The 19,719-nt window shown below is 44.4% G+C and overlaps 1 protein-coding gene across 4 annotated transcripts in view; it reads right to left on the bottom strand.

The window, feature by feature from the left end:
• Positions 1–423: 423 nt before the first annotated feature.
• The window catches only part of RAB3B (RAB3B, member RAS oncogene family), an 862,180-nt gene continuing 842,884 nt past the window's right edge, over positions 424–19,719 (bottom strand). For 2 of the 4 annotated variants that reach the window (XM_085602629.1, XM_085602626.1), the window contains exon 5: positions 424–4,203. In XM_085602629.1, coding sequence (XP_085458755.1) covers positions 4,016–4,203 — 188 coding nt within the window. In that variant the 3' untranslated portion in view covers positions 424–4,015. The remainder of the gene's footprint in view (positions 4,204–19,719) is intronic. The other 2 variants (XM_085602627.1, XM_085602628.1) reach the window with 1 other exon arrangement.

Raw genomic sequence — 19,719 nt, 5'->3', positions numbered from 1 at the left:
CCCATGTTCCACCTACTGCTGTCTTCCTTCTTCCCACAGCTGATGCTCTCACATGTTCGCCTCTTAGCCCACGACCACAGGTGCTGGACTTAGTTTACCCTTCTCCCTTCTGTTGAAAACCCGCTCAACTCCTGTGCCCTCGGTCCATGCCCTCCACACCCCGCTCGTAACTCTGCTTATCCCTCCACCCTATACGTATTACAAGCCCGGTGCGAGCACTTTCTCACATCTTGCTGCCTGGTGCCGCCATGCTTGTTTTTCCTTTCCTGCAGCGTGCGTGTCATACACTTCCGGTTCAACCTGCCGGTCATAAGGAGGGGCGTGGCTTAAGGTGGACAGAACAGAGTTGACTGTGCGAGCCTCTCACAGAGAACAGTAGACTCATCAGTCGGTCGGGCTGCAGGAGATTGTACTTATTTATTTATTTATTTATTTAATACGTTTTTACATAGCGCTGACTTTACCCGAAGGTGTCAGAGCGCTTCACAATAGGAACAGCAGCGTTACATGAGGAGAAAATTACAAGTGAGCATGTTACAAAAGCAAACGTTACATTACATGAGGCAAAAGTGACAAATGTGCATGTATCAAAAGCAAAGAAAATACAAGAAGAGGTAGCAAACTATACGTTACAAGTGGAAAAAGGCAGGGCAACGTGGTCCCGAAAGAGAAAGAGAACCGCGCTGCAGCCGATCTCTTGTCTTTATGGGGCCATATGTTTGAAACACATGGCCCCATAAAGATAAGAAAAGCTTTTACCACAAACGTAAAGCAACCGAGCCAGTCCAACTGGGACGGCTCTAAAAGAGAAAACTGTACATCACTAGACGCTCTTTTCCAATGGCTGGCCACCGTTTAGCATAAACAGTGACGCCAGCCAATGGAAAAGAGGGGCGGGGCTTAAACCCCGCTAGTGAAATCTACCCTAACTCATTAAATCTCGCCAGCGAGACTGCGCATGTCTGCGCAGTCTACGTCAGGCGAGACCTAAAAAAGGAGTTGCAACATTCCCAGACCATGAGGCGCATATATCAAACAGATGGGTCTTCAGGAGTTTACAGAAGACCTGATTCGGTGATCGCCAATTGTCTAAGGCAAGGAGTTCCAGAGTTTGGCAGTGAAGAAGAAAAAGGAGCGACCACCTCTTCTTACCTTGCAGACACTAGGTACTTGTAGAAGTGTTTGTTCATTGAAGCGGGGAGCTCTCCTGATGGTAGGGGTGCAATCTTTTCCTTAGATAGCAGGGGCCTTTTTCTCGCATGCTCTGTAGGCGAATTTTAGAGTTTTAAATTTGATGCGCCTAACAATGTGCAGCCAATGCAGACTGTGCAAGGAGGCCACAACAGAAGAGGGATCCGTAATCTTCAGAATCAGCCGAGCTGCAGCGCTCTGAATAATCTGCAGGCGGTGAAGCAGGTACCAAGGTAGACCTAGGAAGAGGCTATTTGTGTAATAAAGTTTTAATGTTACCAAGGCATAAATGTTTTTTTAGTTTTCCCCAGGATTCAGGTGGACCATTTTCCTGACTGATTTCAGTGTGAGGAAGCAGCTGGCTGACACTGCTCTAACCTGGGGTTCAAAAGATAAGTTGGAGTCAAACTTGACCCCAAGATTTTACTTACTCCAGGTGAAGGAGTGGGCGGAGAGCCTCGCTCCGTGGTCCACCAGTTGTGGGCATCAGGGTGACTGCTAGTGCTAAAAAAAAAAAAAAGAGTATCTGAGTTTTGTCAGAGTGTTGTTCAATTTTGTTATCGTAAGACAAAATAACCCTCGTATAGAAGTAGACTTTCTCCCAGTCCCCTATTTCTCTGTCAGATAAGGGGTTTGCTCACCTGAGGTGGGAATGAGAGCACAGAATAGATAATGAAACCCATTATGACAGTGATTAGAATTACGTATTTCTGCCCAGTACCTAGGACATCAAATAAGAAAAGTTTGAAGTTTGATGAGCCACTGAAGGAACACAGTCTTGTCCATGATGTGAAATGAGCAGGAAGACATTAGACATCATCAAGGCCCACTGAAGCCCATTCCAGCTCTCTCTTCTGCCTCAGTTTACACACTCCTAGTCCATTCAAGGGCCTGGCTCACCTGTTTTTATGATGACTTTGCTCGTCGTCTGTGTGGGGTATCACCCAATGATGTGGTAGATTCGATGTACTTGTCCCTCCTAACTTCAAGGCCAATTCTCACATAGGAACAACTGCCAAATGCATAAACCCATTTGCAAGATGAGAGCTTGGACCAGCTGCACTCGTGGGAAAAGGAAAGATGGTACCCACTGGCTTAATGACCACCAACATTTCCAATCCAATGTGCCCCACCAGCATAAACATCACTGCCACTGACCCTACACCGGCAATCTTCATTTGACACCACCTACAGCAATCAAAGCGGCATAAAGGACCCATTAATGTCAAAACTCCTCTGGAACGTCTAGGTGATCATCACACCAGACTCTTAGGCATTGAGTATATTTTATTCTGTAGTCACACATTTTAGAACATACAATGCAGTGGGCATATCCACCCTTTTGGCCATGAAATCCAAAGTGATGTGAAGATCAAGCAACGCAAACCATGACTGGCGTCTCCGGAAAGGCCTCTCTCTCCTCTTCTCATTTCCCAGATATTTTCTTTATCATTGTATCAGGAATCCAGCAGAATGTTTTCAGCCCAGAGAGTACCTTTAATTTAAATTTTCCCCGAAGAATCTCAGTCTCAGATTATCTCTGTATGTTGTGGAAAAAGGGAGGGAAGCAATTTGGCTCCCATTTTCCAGGCTAGACACCCCACAATAAGTACTATTATTATAGCATCTGAGAAGACTGCAACCATTTATATATCCTGAGCATTTTAACATTTGAATACATAAGAAATATGTTCTGAAGTACTTCCACATTGAGTCTACATTCATTCAATCAGTTTATTGTGTGTTAATCTGCGTATTCTCCAGAAATTGCTTTTATTTTTTTAACCAAAGCACTCTAATACGATTTTTACATAACAGAACTCTCAAGTTTTCCAGTTCCCTGCATGAATGAGACTCGTCCAATCCAGTTTTTTTTAGGGTCAGGCCTAAAGGCAGCTTTGGCTGTCTCACCAGCCTCAGGTATTCTAAAAAATGTCACATTAAAAAAAAATGCATACACCTATGTTTATGTACTGAGGCTTCTGTCTAGCCCACTTCATTCATTGGTTTGTTCAACTCTCATTCACATGTTGCTTCAATCCACCACAGCCTACAGCACGGGGCAATGGATCAGTCCAATACAATCCACTGGCTATACTCACTATGAGTAAAGACATTTTCCTCTTGAGACATGTGCACATCCACCTAAAAAGTAGTCCACTGGAGCATCATGGCTGGAAGGCCAATCTGCTTTCATTTTGTTTTTATAAGTAATGTTTGGAATGGATTATTTATTACATACTTTTTGTTTCGCTAACACATGCATTACACTGTTCGGCGACAATATATATTTGTTTATGATTTACCATACTTTTAATGTTTATTGCTTATGCTCTATCAAAGCAGGAAATAAAACAAACATTGCAGGCTTGCTAAAGGCAGAACCATTGGCTTAGTTAATGCTTGTTTCTTTTATATTCTGCTACTTATAATACTGTTTTAATAACTAGATATAACCTCAAGCCTGAGGATGGAAAGCAGAAATCTGGACTGGAGGAGCTACAGGCATGGGCAAAGGAGACCTGAGGCCTGTGAGTGACATTACTAGAGAGAAAAGTCTCAGATATTACAGTCATGAATCACAATTTTCATTGTGACACAAAATAGAGTTTATGGTTGTACGACTAAGGACACTCCTTTACAACATCATCCAAGCAGAGTTAAAAAAAGAACACAATCTCAAGGACATTTATCACATACATTTCACCATATACAGCAAGTTACGACATCTCTGTTGTAGAGAAACATCTGCGATCGATGGTGCCTCCTGTGAAAGGTTAAAGGTTGGTGCGCTCGGGTGGAAAGTTCACGGGGTGAGGGGTCACTAGCATGCGCAGTTCTGCTGTAATGGCGGCGCGTTCTCTATAAAGCGCAGGTTCTTGCCGCCGCTTCCCATCGGGTGGTCTGAATCGATGCTCTCCGACATCTTCTCACAGATGATATCGACCAGGCGCTCAAAGACCTGCCTCACGTGGATGTTGTCCTTGGCGCTGGCTTCAAAGAAGTCGAATCCTACAGAAAGAAAGATTACTTCAAAACGTGACTTCAACATCATTTTTCGACAGAGTGATTTTGTAATGTCAGGGAAGGTCTGGTTCGTTGCTTAAATGGAATAGAAAAACAAGCTATGGTATACACAGAATCAAACAGTTATGGACCGAATCTGTCCAGTTTTACGAAGTATATTTTGTAAGAAGATTTCATGAGAAGCAATGCAAGCGTGTGCAATAGAGCAAGGCTGAAATCTGCGACCACTAATATTTCGGATCACACAGGGGCAGCACATAATAAAATCCAAGCAGCGTATTCCTGGTTTATCTTTGTCATTTCACTCCATTGTTATGTACGTGTCATAGTGACACCCTATGGAGTGAATACCACATTCTGAATCTGGTTACTCACCTCCAAGACCTAACAACAGTGGTTCCACCAAGAGAAGCACTCGATTTTCCTAAGGTCTCCCACCTGGCTTGGGTTTTCAGGAAACTTAATCAAACAGCAGAATTGCAGAGGAGGGTATTTCTTCTCACCCACCATAGTGACCATGGAAGCCAGGGTGGTGCGGTCCCCCAAGGAAGGGCAGTTGGCCCCTCAAGTAGCAGCACATATATTATTAGGGGGAGGCAAGTGCCATTCTTTGGGGCCACCATTTCTAGAGCCCGCCCTGATGCGCCTTCTCCCACCTCTCGTGTCTCCGCAGACACGTGTGGTGTTTCTGCCGCTGCCTTCGTTGTGAGCTATGCATCTGCCGAGACCTGCAAATGGCAGGGCATCCCAAGTCGTGCTGACAGCAGCTCTCTGGTACGCACCGGGAGTGTGGCGGCTCTTCTGGTGCACAGCCTCAGGTGGGGTGGGGGAGGAAAGGCACAGAGTTGTTGAAGTAGATGGCGGTATACCAGGGACTACTTTTTTCATATTTTGGAGGGGGAGGAGCAATGACGAGAGGGTGGTGGGGTGGGTCAGGATACCAGGTGGTTGTAATTTGGCTTTAACATCCTGCACGGGGCACAGGAACTGTGGCACACCAGCCATGTGATATACCTTCCCTATGACATACATACCCAGCGTTTCTGGGTAGAGGATTTGGGTAGGGGGCATACGTGATCGGCATTTGTAGGTGGCCAACTGGGAATAAGCTGTTGTTTTTAACTCAGGTTTTTGGGCGACATCATAGACAACTCAATCTTCGCTCTCAATGTCTGTTTTAAGCCACTCACCACCTGCTGGCGAAAGACATCACTCCTATGCATAATTACTCGTCTCTAATTGCTTAAATCATCCTTTGACACCTGTGCTGACTACCTATAGAAGAGAGGATTAATTTCAGTACCTACTGCCTAACCTATAAAGCCACCCACCCACCCACATACACATCCCTGTGTGGCCAATCTACTTATCACAATGCGTGGACAATTTGGCATTTTCTTTGGAATGACTCAGACCTCTCTTTGTTCAGTATATTTAGTCTCACTGATCCTTGTAACGCGTCTAATTCTGTCTGGTTCGGTTGTGCTATAGAAGGCTGTTTGACAAACACATAGGTTAATCTTGAAAAAATACCGATCAAGAACCTTTGTGCACGTGCACTCCTCCGTATAGTACCCATGATGCTGCTTCACAAAGTTGACTCATCAACAATGGAAACACATATTGTGAGTGTGCCCCGCAGCAACACACTGCATGTTGGTCCAACTACAAAGAATATCAATTCATTTTACAACACCACTCAAGTCAAGTGTGCCTTACGAAGCCCTGTCGAATATAATATTCCACTGTCAGCCATTTATTTTGCAGTTTATGTGTTTAAAATAAAAAGAGATATTCTATGCACAATGGACTGCATTCGCAAAGCCAGTGCAATTGCTTTGAGAATCGAAAGTATTGAGTTGCAATGCACAGTGCTTTGGGATTCACAACTGGCCTTATGAATGCCCTGCAGACATTGCTGTGCCTATCACAATGGAAAGGGGGCAGCCAAGTGGCGTTCTTCCCCATTGCGACTCTCCATTGTGTCCACCCATGCTTTACCACTGCCATGCGAGAGAATGCAGTGGTCATCAAAAGCCAGTGGAAGGCAGTGACCAGCCACAAAGTGTAGTTCCCAGACAGCCATGGGTGTAGCTTTGGGGGCTGGGGGAGGGGGTCTGGGTTGGGGTGTTACACCTCCCTAATAAATGTATTCTCAAGTAAATAGTATAAGACAGCTGCTTTCAGTAAGTGAAATGCCTGTCGGAGTTTCTTTTTTACCACATCACACCTGCCCTCAGCGGGAGCCCCTCCATTAGGGCGGAGAAGCGCCACCACGTGAAAAATAAAACAATAAAATGGGGTTTAAACCCGTTTTATAATCATTTTATTTTAATCCCCCCGGACCCGCCCCCAGGACTCTGACGAGTCTTGGGGCGGGTCCAGAGGGATGACACTGTGGTGGAGGAATGGTAGCGCACTCCCTTGTCTCTTCCTGGCGCATGAGGGTTTGGCCAGCCTTTTCAGATCAGCCAAACCCTCATGCGCAGTGAAGCTTTCTCCAGCCCCAGCGACATTGCTGGGGCTCAAGAAAGCAGGCTCAGGCTCCCAGGCTGCCCGGGAGCATCAAGTTCCAGCACTCAGGCCAATCCTGACGCTGCTTTGATGCAGCGTCAGGATTGGCTGCAGTGCATTCTGGGAACCTGTTCCCAGAAGAGCAGATGGCGGCGATCAAGTAAGTTATTTTTCTTTATTAATATTATTTTGTACCCCGAGCCCCTCCCCTTCTCCAATCTCCATCTCCCTTCTCTGGCCGACCTCACCACTTTGGCGGTAAACGGGTCATTACTGTGTGCCTTGCCCTCTGACTTAGAGCCTTACTGTTTTGCCTGATTGTTTTTTATTCTCACATATTCTTACTATCGTTTTTGTAGACTGTTAATTGTTGTTACAGCTGATTTCCTCTGTTTTGCCTTATTTTTTTCCCCTTTTGCGCCGTGCCTGCCTCGCCGCTCTCCCTCTTGATTTTTCCGACATTTCTTTTCCTCCGCTTCCTGCCTGCCCCGCCCTCCACCTTAGCACCCCCTCCCTTCTCCCAGGACCAACAAAATGGAGGGTGCAGCGCTGCCATGCAGCGGATGCTTCGCCAACACCCGAAAGGCAAGCTTGTCTGCACCCATCCTGGCCTGGACCACGCCCAACGCCAGAAAAGGTGGCTCTCCCACCCCCCGAAGTTACTCCACCATCGAGCTCCTAGCCCTGGACCCCAGACAACAACTGTTGCCACACATCGCCCTGGTCGACAGTAGGACCCTTCAGTTGCTGGCACTGCTGCTTCCCCTGTAACACTGTAGCTCCCACACGCACAACAAGCTCAACCACACTGATCTGGACTACCTCCGAGCAACTCCACTGCCTCCTGCTCAACACAAGATCTTGCTGCAAAAAGGCCACAGAGACTTGGGACACCATTACCTCCCTCACCCCAACACCATATTACTCACTGAGACCTAGCTCAACCCTGCATCCGCTCCCAACATCGCATCAGCAATGCCTGACGACTACAAGAGAGTACACTGTGACTGCATCAATAAACACGGATGTGGAATCACCATCATCCACTAGGAAACCATCCACTGACAACCACCGCAGACTATGTCAGCCCGATCATGGAACACCTCAACTTCCAACACCTAACCGACGGCAAATCCACCATCAGAGTAGTGGCAGCCGCTGGCTCTGAGCCAGTGGGGCGATGCTCCTCCGCCATTGCGTAGAAGCTGCCACTGAATCAGAGCCACTCTTGTCTACAAACCTCCAGGACCTCGCCCCACTTTCTGCGATATCACTGAATTCATCACACCCCTTGCCATTAACTCCAAACACTACATATTCATTGGCGACCTCAATTTTCACCTCAACGACCTCAGCACCGCTAATCTCCTTGAGAGCATGAACAACATCGGTCTCACTCAACTTGTCACCTACCCCATACACATTGCAGGACACACACTTGACCCTATCTTCATGACCAGAGACAGAGTCAAGTGCAGCCATGTCTCCGAGTTCACCTGGACGACTACACTGTTGTCCACTTCAACATCTCGGGATCCCCCAGCACCGCCCCCAAGCTGCCTAGCACTTTACACCGCAGCTGGAACAAAGTCTCAGAAAGCCCGCCCACACACCGCAACCAACCTGATACAGGCTGGCAAGAACTTCTCCACCTGGCTCACCCACTGCACCGACAGAGGCACCCCCATTAAGCACACCAAACTCAAGAGGTCCTCCAAACAATGCCAGCTGGTACACCACAGAACTAAGACCATGAAGCACAACTGAAATGACTCGAAAGGAGATGGCACACTAGCAAGGAGTCCACAGACCGAGCTACATTCAGGACATCCCTCAACCAATATTAGCAACTCCTAAAATAGACAAAAAGGAGAGCAATTGCCAAATACATTGAAGCAAGTTACAACCTAAGCAACAAACTCTTCAACATCGCCAGAGAGTTCTTCAACCCCTCAGCCACTAAAAATATCATCACCCCTTCCCAGGAACTCTGTGACACCCTGGCCGTCCTCTTTCAGAAGAAAACCTCCACCCTTTACAGAAGCTTCGACCCCAACCCACCACCGACGACATTCTCAGCCTTCTCGCTCCCATAAATGAAAAACCTGATCACCTGCTCACCACCTGGGACAAGCTCACCACATAAAACACCACAGCCATCATGAGCTCCATCCTCTCAGGAGTGCCCACAGACCCCTGTCCCCACTACAACTGCAACCTCGGGAGATAGAAGATCAGCAAAGAGCTCACAGCCTTTTTCAACACATCCATCACCACGCCCTTCTTCCCCGAAGCATAAAAACACGCAGAAGTCAAACCCCTACTCAAGAAACCATCCCTCGACCCCAACAAACTCAAGAACTACCGACTCATCTCTCTGCTGCCCTTTTACACCAAAGTCCTTGAAAAGACCATCACCCACCAACTTACAGAACACCTGGAGAACAAAAGCTTCTGGGCACTTCTCAGTCCGGATTCCGCATCAACCACAGTACCAAAACCGCCCTCATCACAGCCACAGAACAACATCCCTTATTGACCAGGGAAAATTGTGGGCCCTGATCCTCTTTGACCTTTTAGCAGCGTTCAAAACAGAATCTCACCACATCCTCATCAAAAGGCTTCACCACATTGGAATCCAAGGAGAAGCCCTCAAATGGATCGCCTCCATCACTGGAAGAATCCAGAGAATCGGCCTACTTTCCTTCACCCCGGAACCCAAGAACATCATCACCGGCATCCCTCAAGGTTCGCCCATCAGCCCTACTCTGTTCAATACCTATATGACTTCCTTGGCAAATATCATCAGAGCACATGGACTAAACATCATATCCTACGCTGACAACACCCAGCTCATCTTCTTGCTATCAGAAGACGTCTCCGACACACTAACCAACTTCCGCAGGTGCATGACGAGCGTCGCCGACTGAATGAAAGACAACTGCCTAAAACTCAGAACAGACAAGACAGAAGTTATAATCTTTGGGAACACCATCTCCCCGTGGAACGACTCCTGGTGGCCTTTACGCATTCACTGAATTTAATAGTCAACATAGCTAAATCACATACAATGACCATGGGACAGAGACCAAGAAAGCCTAAATCTTTCTATTGATAAGGCGTAGAGATGACTAAGGTGACCTCTTTCACCTATTTAGGGGTACTATTTGATGAAAGGGGCTCCTGGGTCCCCCACCAGAAAGCAAAAAAAATCGCGATGGCTAGGTCTACAGCTGCCATGCATAGTTTTGCTCAGCGACTTGGGGCCAGGCCGATCGCAGCTATGCTTAACATTTACAGGTTTAAATGCATAGCCATTGCAAGGTACGGGTCTACTATTTGGGGTTATAAGTCGGTGGAGGGGTTACAGACAGTTGAAAATAAGTTTTTACGCTCTCTTTTGTCAGTCCCCTAATCTACTCCCACTTTTGTAATACATCAAGAGTTAGGCATTACCTTCATATCAGATTGAATAAGGCTGGCTCCGGTGGTATGTTGGCTTAAGACCTGGAGTAATACAGAATTAACTCTGAACCATGAGGTTGTCAGGGATTGTGTTACCATGGAGAGAGTTAGTTGTATCCCGTGGATACAACATGTCAAGCTATTTTTATATAAACTAGGGCGCCCTGATCTCTTTGATTCTCCGGAAAAAATAAGAAAAGAGGATCTGGTGTGGGTAAAGACACATTCTTTGAATATATTCTCTGTAGAGAGAGAGGCTATTGAGCTAATGAAACCTTCAGTAAAAGCATATGTTTTGCTAAAAACCTCTCCCGATATTGAACCTTATATGACAATTGTCACTAAGCCCTTCCATTGCCTGCTCTTAACTAGATTCCGTTTTAATCTGATTTATTATTTCCTAGCCGACTCTCAAGGGTGGAGCAGGGTGAGTGACTTAGGTCCCTGTACATGCAACAACTTTTCAATCCAGGACACTATGCTCTTTGTAATGTTTGCGACCATTATAGTGTTATTCGTAGCAGGTTTTTACTCCCAATTTTAAGGGGAAAAGGTTTTATAAAGGTTAGACCTACTTTACTTTATCTTCAGATGCTGAATGATCCTTGGGAGATTTTTAATATCGCAAGCTACTTAGTTGCTGCAATTAGAGTTAGGAAAAAACGGTGTCCCTTGACATGTGCATCGATTGTACCTGTATGACCAAATGATTTCCATTTTAATGTTGGCACTTTGTCGCGACCTGTTTTATAATTTGTAGTTTTAGTTGCTAGTTACTATGTGTGTATTAATAGTAAGCTAGGGTTTTAGTGTATCTATGAAATCTGACTATGAAATGTTTTTTAGGTTGCCCATATTTATTGATGAATTGTATTTTAGATGTTATTATCGTATGTTGTTATATGTTGTATGTGATGTACTTTTATGGTTTTTATTAACCGAATGACGTGGTTTTCACTGACTGCCTCCTGGTGGCCTGCCAAACTAGGACCCTCACCCACTCCGACCGACTTCGCTCTCAACCTTGGCATCATCCTAGACAGTAAGCTCACTATGAAAAGACAGATCCACACAGTCTCAACCGCCTGCTTCCTCGCCCTTCGTATAATCTGTAAGATCTTCAAGTAGCTCCCCATCAGCATCAGATGGACCGTCACCCAAGCAACGGTACAGTACACGCGAATAAAAAAAAAAGCTGAGCAGAACAATGAGGGCTGGAGAAAGCAACAAATGATCTGAGCGCTAGGAGAGCAACACAAAGAATGCTGTTCACAGGGGGCGCAGGGGCGAGAGAGCAAAAACACACATGAATTCCCATGGAGTGCTGAAAGCAAAAGAAAGAAAGTAGGTCCCTGAATGTAAGCATTGGAAGGATACAAGCCATCCATTAAAAATGGTGGATAGGAAGATATTCTCCAGGGCAGGGACAAACACAAGAAGAGTAAGCAAAGCCACTGAATAAAAAGTAAGCAAACAAGATAGCCCACTTTTGTGAATTGGCACTGTACACAATAGATCTTTTGACTCAAGACAGCTGAAGCTGTCTGTAGGCAAGACTTAGGTCCTGATTTAGATCTTGGCGGACAGGTTACTCCATCACAACGGTGACGGATATCTTGCCCGCCGAAATATAAATCCCATTATATCCTATGGGATTTATATTTTGGCGGACAGGATATCCATCACCCTTGTGACAGAGTGACTCGACCGCCAAGATCTTAACCAGGCCCTTAAATTCTTAAGGCATCCTATGCTGTTGACTTTCTTTGGCAGCAGAGGAACAGCAATGAGTAGGCCGAATTTATACTGTGTACATTTTAACTATGCTCCACTAAGTCTGATCATACAACAGTGCTGCTGTTACATAGTAGCTAATAATTACTCAGTAGTTACGGTTGAGTTATTTAATAGACATACATGCATTGCACTCATGCACACAAACACACAACTTTGCAGGTCTGTAAAAAAGGCTGTTCGGTTGTCATTGCCTTAGTAATTGCATATCATGCTGATGGTGTAGATGGTTTTATATTAGACGAGGCAATAGCACTTTTGCTATTATGGCTGAGGTGGTGTATATTCATCACAGTGCTCCTAACTCTGACCCAAATCTAAAATCCACACTGCTACAAATACAACATGCATTCAGGATTTAGCAGAGGACAATGCCTTTCCATGATACCACTTGGTTCATGTATGTCTGATTACGCTAAACAAAATGTTACAAAAACTAAATATTTTCATCTATGTTTGATCTTGGAAAGTTGGTTGAATATTTGTCAAGGTTGAATTTATAGATATTTCTATAAGTTGCATTTTTCCACTGAACTTCCCAAATGGGATTCCTAGGAAGCAAGAATGCAAATAAGGTAACCCCAATCTAATAGCTCAGTGAGGTCTACGGGAACTGGTATTTAGCACAAACTGTGGCCTTCAGCTAATTGCTATGCCCAGTTATATTGTGGGCAGTGGTGCTAAGCTAAGAGTCTATCAACAGGCAAAACACCTCTGCTGAATGCCCACTGTACACAGCATCAATTAATGTGATGGTCAAGGCACTGGGCATACCTTGTCCTCAGTGCTCACACAGCACAGCAAGGGTACATGCCAAGTAGATATATGGCTGGAGTATTGAGCACAAGGTGTGACCAAAGGCTGTGTATTACGCAATGTCCATAACGAATGGATGAAGGTTGCTTCCAGTGGGTTCTGAAGCTAACCACCTGGGTAAAGAGTAGGCCTGGGAGGAGTTTGCGCAGTTCTGCCAAACAGAACTCGGCAAAGTGCCAAAAAAACTCCACCACGCTCTGTGGAGTTTAGCAAGTGGTGGAGTGCAGTAAGTCACGCTGCTCGCAGTGATTTTTAGCACCGGAAGTTTGTCACAGGCTGTAAACAGTGCGAAGGGAACCTTGTGTAGCACAAGAGGGCGCTGCTACTTTCTGCACTTGAGTAGATGTTCTACTCGAGTGGCAGCTTCCTCAACACGAGCAGCAGGTTTCTCAACGCGAGCAGTAGTGACCTTCCGTGACCACCAATGTTGAGAAATCTCACGGGAGGTGATCTAGTGTATGATTTCCTCACTTGTGCACGCTAACTTAAAGTTGGCGAGCCACGTGAGAGGAAAAACTCCGCTCCGTGCCGCTTCACAGTGTTTTTCAGAACTTCGTGCTCTAATGTGGAGCGCTTGAGTGGGCAAAACTCTGCGAATTCCACCGGCAGAGCGGAGTTTACCACCCACCCCTCGTACAGATTATGTCCAAAGCCCATACTCTATGCCCACTGAGTGCTAAGGGTAGGGGGTTAAATTCATCAGTTATTGTAGTATATCACCACAAAACCCGCAATCATCACTGAAAACAAAATTAATAAAGGAATGTTTTGCCGCCTACTAATTAATTTTATAAATAGCATTAAAAGTTCATTAGAGGTCATGAAAAAATTTGGTTTTTAAGGCGTTTTACGTTACGAATCAAGTCCCAAAAAACTGTGGATTTCCCCAGTAACGATGAGATGCTCCGCCTTAGTGTGACCGAATGCCATTATCTCACAAATAACATCGCAAGGAGCATCTTCGATGGTATCACTTGGGACGCGTCTTTGATTTGGGACGCGTCTTTGATTTTAGTAACCGCTTCATCCATGACATAAATGAAGCCGTAAAGGTTAGTACATTTTGAAATCTGTTATTTGACAGAGTACATACGGTTCCTTTCTTTCTTTAAAGCATCCCTATGAGGGAACCTAGATGTTGGCAATGGTACAGGACATCACAACTATTCTGAATCTGTTCAACAATATCATTTACGTGCAAGAGTAACTGCAGTAGCCTTTAGTAGAGATACATTTACAGCGAGGACATCTAGTTGTTGATAGTGGCACTGTAGCCTTACATTCCATGTGAAAGATGGTGAGCATATGTATTGCTTCTCAGTGTAACTGCAGCAGTCTTTTTTCTATATTTAATCTCGGAGAGGTCATCTGGTTTATGACAGCGGTGTATAGGCTCTGTGCAGATCACAAGCTGCTGGTAGAATTGATGACGATGGAAGTTGCTGGAAAAATGACACAGTGAATAGCTAAGTGGATGTTTATGCTACAATATTTTGTTTTGCAGAAGGACTAAGTATCTGGTATGCATAAAGGGGCATCTGATTGTTTGTTACGCCTTCTTCTTCACCTGGATGCAAAGGAGGAGGCTGGGGAAAACATCTGGTATCCAACATCCAGGAAGTATACGACATTCAGTGTTCCTGGCAAAGTGAAGAAAATAGGCGAGCATGTACAGACATGCTGGCCTAGGAAGGTATATTTAGATGAGAAACAGAAGACTAATTAAAGCATCAAATGGGAGTTATTTCTGTAGAATGGTGTTCTGAGGAGGAGTGAAACATAATTTGTACCAGTTAGGTTTTGGAAGAGGATGATGGAGTAAGGTCTTGGGGGCCATATAGAAAAGATTGTCATGAAAATGAAGTTGAGAGGGAATTGTTTGCGACTGTCTTTAGCCCGTGGAGTAAGATTGCGCTCCGCGTCATGGCTTATTCCACATATTAGGTTCGGATTCTATGTTTGCAATAGTGGTATTGGATTATTGCTCTAGTTGGCCTGTAGTGAAATTCGTGAGGTAAGTAGAAACGAAGAACACAATTGAGTTTTTAGAGGGAACCCTGTGAGGAAGGGTGTTCCCATGAAACTGGTCAACGAAAAAGGGGAATGCACTTCTAGTAGGATTACGAGCTCTTCATACTAGTAAATCAATGCATTACCCTCAGATCAGTGGCCTAGTGGAGAGGTGGAATTAAGTGTTGGAAGAGGGTATTGCAGCCTTATATTCATCTGCATTTATGGTCTTTAGGCATAGCACGGATCTCAGAATCTTTTGTAAAGCACGGGTCAAAAAATTTTTGGGGGACCCTCAAACTTAACACAGTTTTTCACTAAGGAATTTTTGGGGCAAAGTGAGCATTTTAAAACACATTGGCTGAGTAACATTTGCCAGATCTGAGTAGGCTCTAAAGACTATTCTACAAAGGGCTCTTGGGGCCTACCAGATGGAATATTTTGAATTAGTGACTTTGTTTATTTTAAAACACACTTGTCAATAACATGCAGCAAACCTGAGAGAATTTAAAGAGCATTGGCATGGGGGCATTGTGTTTTTTGTAAAATAAAAGGTAAATTGTGCATTATGAAGAATGGATGCAAATTAGTTATCAGCAGAGGAATTGTCTACTACCCCTGAGTTGCCATTTGGTACCTCTGGCATGACCCTTGCTACCCCTGGTCTCACGGATCAAGAAGGTATTGGAAGTTACAGAAATTAACAGAGCTCTTATGATTTGTTAATATCCTGTAATTTCCATTTTTTGACTTCCATATCCCCTTGGAGGCAAATTGAAAGCTGTTGAGAGGTTCAGGGAGGGAGGGAGGGAAAACAAGCGGAGGGTCAAACATTTAGATGACGTTGGGGGTTAAAGGGTGCGCGATTTCACTACTACTACATCTGGTATTTTGGTGAATTGTATCCATGATTTTACAGTCCATTGATTGATACAGTTTCTAGAATCCCACTTTGCTGAAGGGCATGGTATCCCACCCTTAATTGAAGAAAATTTGGTGAAATGTGTATTAAATGGCCAATGTTAAAATACAACGTGTCGAAAAACTCAAACAATGGATAGGTATGAAAAACAACTCTAAATGTAACTTAGTGCAATAGTGTTTAAAATTGGTATCAGGTAACTGCATAGTTATAATTAGTAAGTGTGACCAGATCTTGAGACGACCAGAGGTATCAATAGCAAGCATCTCAGACAGTGGCCTTGTTTGAGATTACTTTTTGGAGCAGCTCCATATGGAATACTATAATATTGACACATTTTTACCTACACCCATGGGCAAATGGGTTGGTTTAGCTACAGCCTCATGCCTCAGAATAGCCGGTAGGAATGGGGAAAGACTGACATCTGCATTAGTGAACTGATGCTCGATATGTGACAGACCCTGTTCCAGCCCCATTAAGCAGCCTTTACTAACCGTTGTCTGTTTCCCCGTAGATCAATGGATGTGCTGCTGGAGAGCCAACACAGCACACATATTTGACATGAATAATAAATCAGTTTTAATTCGCAAAAATCAACGTCAACGCGCCAGTTTGAATGCAATTTCTTAAATATAAAAAGTCAGTATTCCCAGGGAAGTGTTTGTGTCTCTTGAACTTCTTGTGTCATGTTCAGATAGACATTACTTGATCTGACACAATTTTAGCAGATATCTGGTGTCTATTTTTACGACATAGTTTTTTGTGTTAATCTTAGAGTATTTACCTGGAGATGGGCGCAGCTCCAGCGCTTGGGTGGGCAATGCTAGTAAGCACTCTAGGTGATAGTTAAAATGTTTTAAATATGAACACGCTGAATACTAATACTGTAGGATTTTGCCTGAAAGATACGACTTTGGGATTTAACAGCTGTCCCCCTTCTTCCCACCCAGCAGGGAGTGGAGGATGGCTTTTTCTGAATTGGATCTCCTTTCTTGAGGGATGCTTAATAGGGACACGGCCTCTTTGTTTTTACTGCACTACAGTCATGACCCTTTATATAGGTACCTGTGAACCCCAAGGAGGCAGTTTCCTGAGGATATGCTTTTTATTGTAGACTATTATTATGCTTAGGAGAACATGAACTGACCTCACAAAAAACAGTCCTATCCTCTCAATCGTATTTCAGTAGCAGGGTAAGGAGCATGAACCATAATGGGCCCAACTAGCAAGGAGCATCAATGGCCTCAGGTAGTAATGAGCAACAATAGAGGCCAGGGAGAGTATTGAACATGAATGTCCACAGGCAAAAAAAAGAATCAATATTCACAGAGATTAATAAACATCTAAAGTTCATGCAGTAATGATTATTAATGACCCAAGGTATTAAAGAGTGTTTATGTTCAGGAGGAATAATGAGCCTAAGTGAACCCAGTCAATAATGAGCTCAATGGCCCCAGAAAGTAATAAGCTCCAGTGGTCACAGACTTTAACAAACATTAATGTCCCATGCAATAATGATCTTCAATGGCCTGAAACGAAATTTGCATTAATGGCCTCTTGCAGTAATGAACCTCAATGGCCCCAGGTACCTTGGTGTGTATTGGGGACATTCTGACACCCAACCCTAAGCATTTGGAAAGGTTTGGGTATCTCATTAGTGGGGACACCACACAACATCCATGATATGGGGAACAAGTGCAGATACACGCCTCACTCTGGTCCTTAAGCAAGGCCAGGCGAGCATTGGTGTGGGTATAGTAGCGAATGTGGAGGGTAGGAGCAGCAACACATTTTCCTGTGCAACGCTGGGGAGAATGTATTTGTGGGAGGTAGACAACCATGATAACCCTCTTTAGGCATTAATCAGACACACTGCGGGATAGAATTAAATGGGGGTATCTACATCCCTTCTCAGAGAGATCAAAAGAGTCGGGGTTTAGAGTAAGAGGATTTTTACCCCTTCACCGTGTCTTGGCTAAGTAAGCCGTGTGGGTTTGGATGAAGATCTTTCATTCTTATCTGTCCCTGGCCTGTAGGACAGGCAGAGAGAATGCATACGTAGGCAGGAAAGTGTCCGCTTTCCAGATGTGCTCTATCATTTTATTTGTTTCTCCCAATGGTTGTGAACATAGGTAAATATATATAGGTATATATATTCAGTGAAAAAACAAAAGATTACAGTAACATTATAGTTAGGTGAAAATGTCAGAACAGACCGTTTTAAACGAAAATAATCACTGAAATTCATTAGTTATAATAATCTCAACTATAACTCATGCCCTAAGGTAACTCTAACACGCGGACCACATTGCACAGTTTTGTCATCACTGATGTAATTATAAACATTACAGTACTATTATCAATGATGTCATAGAACATTTCACAAGTGATGTAATATGTGGAGTAATTAGCAGTGCATGGCAAGGGTTACCTTAGGGCACGGCTAGGCCCTACTTCAAACTCCTCACAGGCAGCCAATTCCCTGCTGTGCACGGCCTTTGGACGGGCATGTTGTGGAGGTGTTCATAGAGCCTGACCTGTGGCCACGCCTTGCATCCACACGCCTGTGGATAGCCAACTCCACACTGCGCCTGGCCTCGGCTGCACTGGTTAGCTAACCCTACATGGGTGCAAGCGAGAATATTTTGAATATTGGGGAGGGGGTGCATGTCTCCCTCTTCGAGCCTTTAGGGCCCCGGGGACCCCATTCCCGGGGCCTTTTTATTTAATTAATGGAGGGGAGTGCCCAGCCTTCCCCCTGGAGCATCCTTGGACCCTGTGGACCTCATCCCCGGGGAGTTTTTATTTTATTTTAAGGGGAGGATTCACATGGTCTCCCTCCCAGCACCAATAGTGGCCTCAAGGAACCCATCCCCAGGGGCCTCAACATATGGGGAGTGGGGCACACGGCTTCTTCTCCAAGCAAATAGTCGCCCTGGAGATTCCATCCCTCAGGACTTAAACATATATTTAAAGGGGCGAGGTGCATGTGGATCCCCTCCCCAAGCCACTGCAGGAGCCGGGAACTTCATCTCTGGGGCCTTCATTTTTTTTACAAGTTTTGTGTAAAGTTCTAAATCACATTGTCATTTATTGTATATGGTTCTTTATCATGTTTGCAGTTATTATTTAATGCTAATCTCTAACAGAGTAGTGAATAAAAGATGATTACACATACCATAATCCACTATAATGGTTTTTCTTAAGCTTTTATTTTAGCTTCATTATTACATTCATAACATCTGCTTCATTTGTGTTGCTTTATGGTTGTTTTAACCAGTTAATAGCACTTGCACTGTAGTAACACACACTATTTTCTCTCTTTTTACAATCAGGATCGCCAAACTTTAGCGAGATCAAGCAAAGACCACATGGCAGGGTCACTCAGTACCTTCAATGCAACTTTCATGAGACTCTTGCGGGATTGTACAAAAATGTGAAAATCAGCCAATAGAAAAACTCATACTATTTACCAAGTGATGGTGCACCATAAAAACAGCAGTTGGTCACAACCTAGCCTACTTTTGTAGCTGCCAAAAATCTACCGATTACATTCACAATTGTCACTCTTCCATTTTTTCTCTCCTTAAATAACTCCATATTGCTCCTGAAGCTTACTCATTCTGCTGAGCACTCCTTTTGTGACAGAGATCTCCATACTGCACCATGGATCACCTCTGGATTTTGGGACACAGCTTCATCCACTGGGCTAGAGAATTTGCCAATAATTGTGGCATTGACAAAAATCTTGGATTTCCTCGTTTGGACGTAACTAGAATTGGTCAGATATGAATGGAGTGGCATCAATTGTTACCAATGATTGAGAGCATTTTGAATTGTGAGCATCCTGACCTTATGATAGAGCTCTTTTGTGGAAATGACTTAGGCACAATCACTTGAAATCCAAATGAAGAAGACCTTTTCGTAATTGAGGTCGCTCTTTTCTCACACTGCCTCGTATATTTTAATATATGTCAAAG

This window comes from Triturus cristatus, chromosome 4_2 (assembly GCF_964204655.1).
Source record: "Triturus cristatus chromosome 4_2, aTriCri1.1, whole genome shotgun sequence".
Classification (NCBI taxonomy): Eukaryota; Metazoa; Chordata; class Amphibia; order Caudata; family Salamandridae; genus Triturus; species Triturus cristatus.
This window is presented reverse-complemented; position numbering and strand designations above follow the sequence as displayed.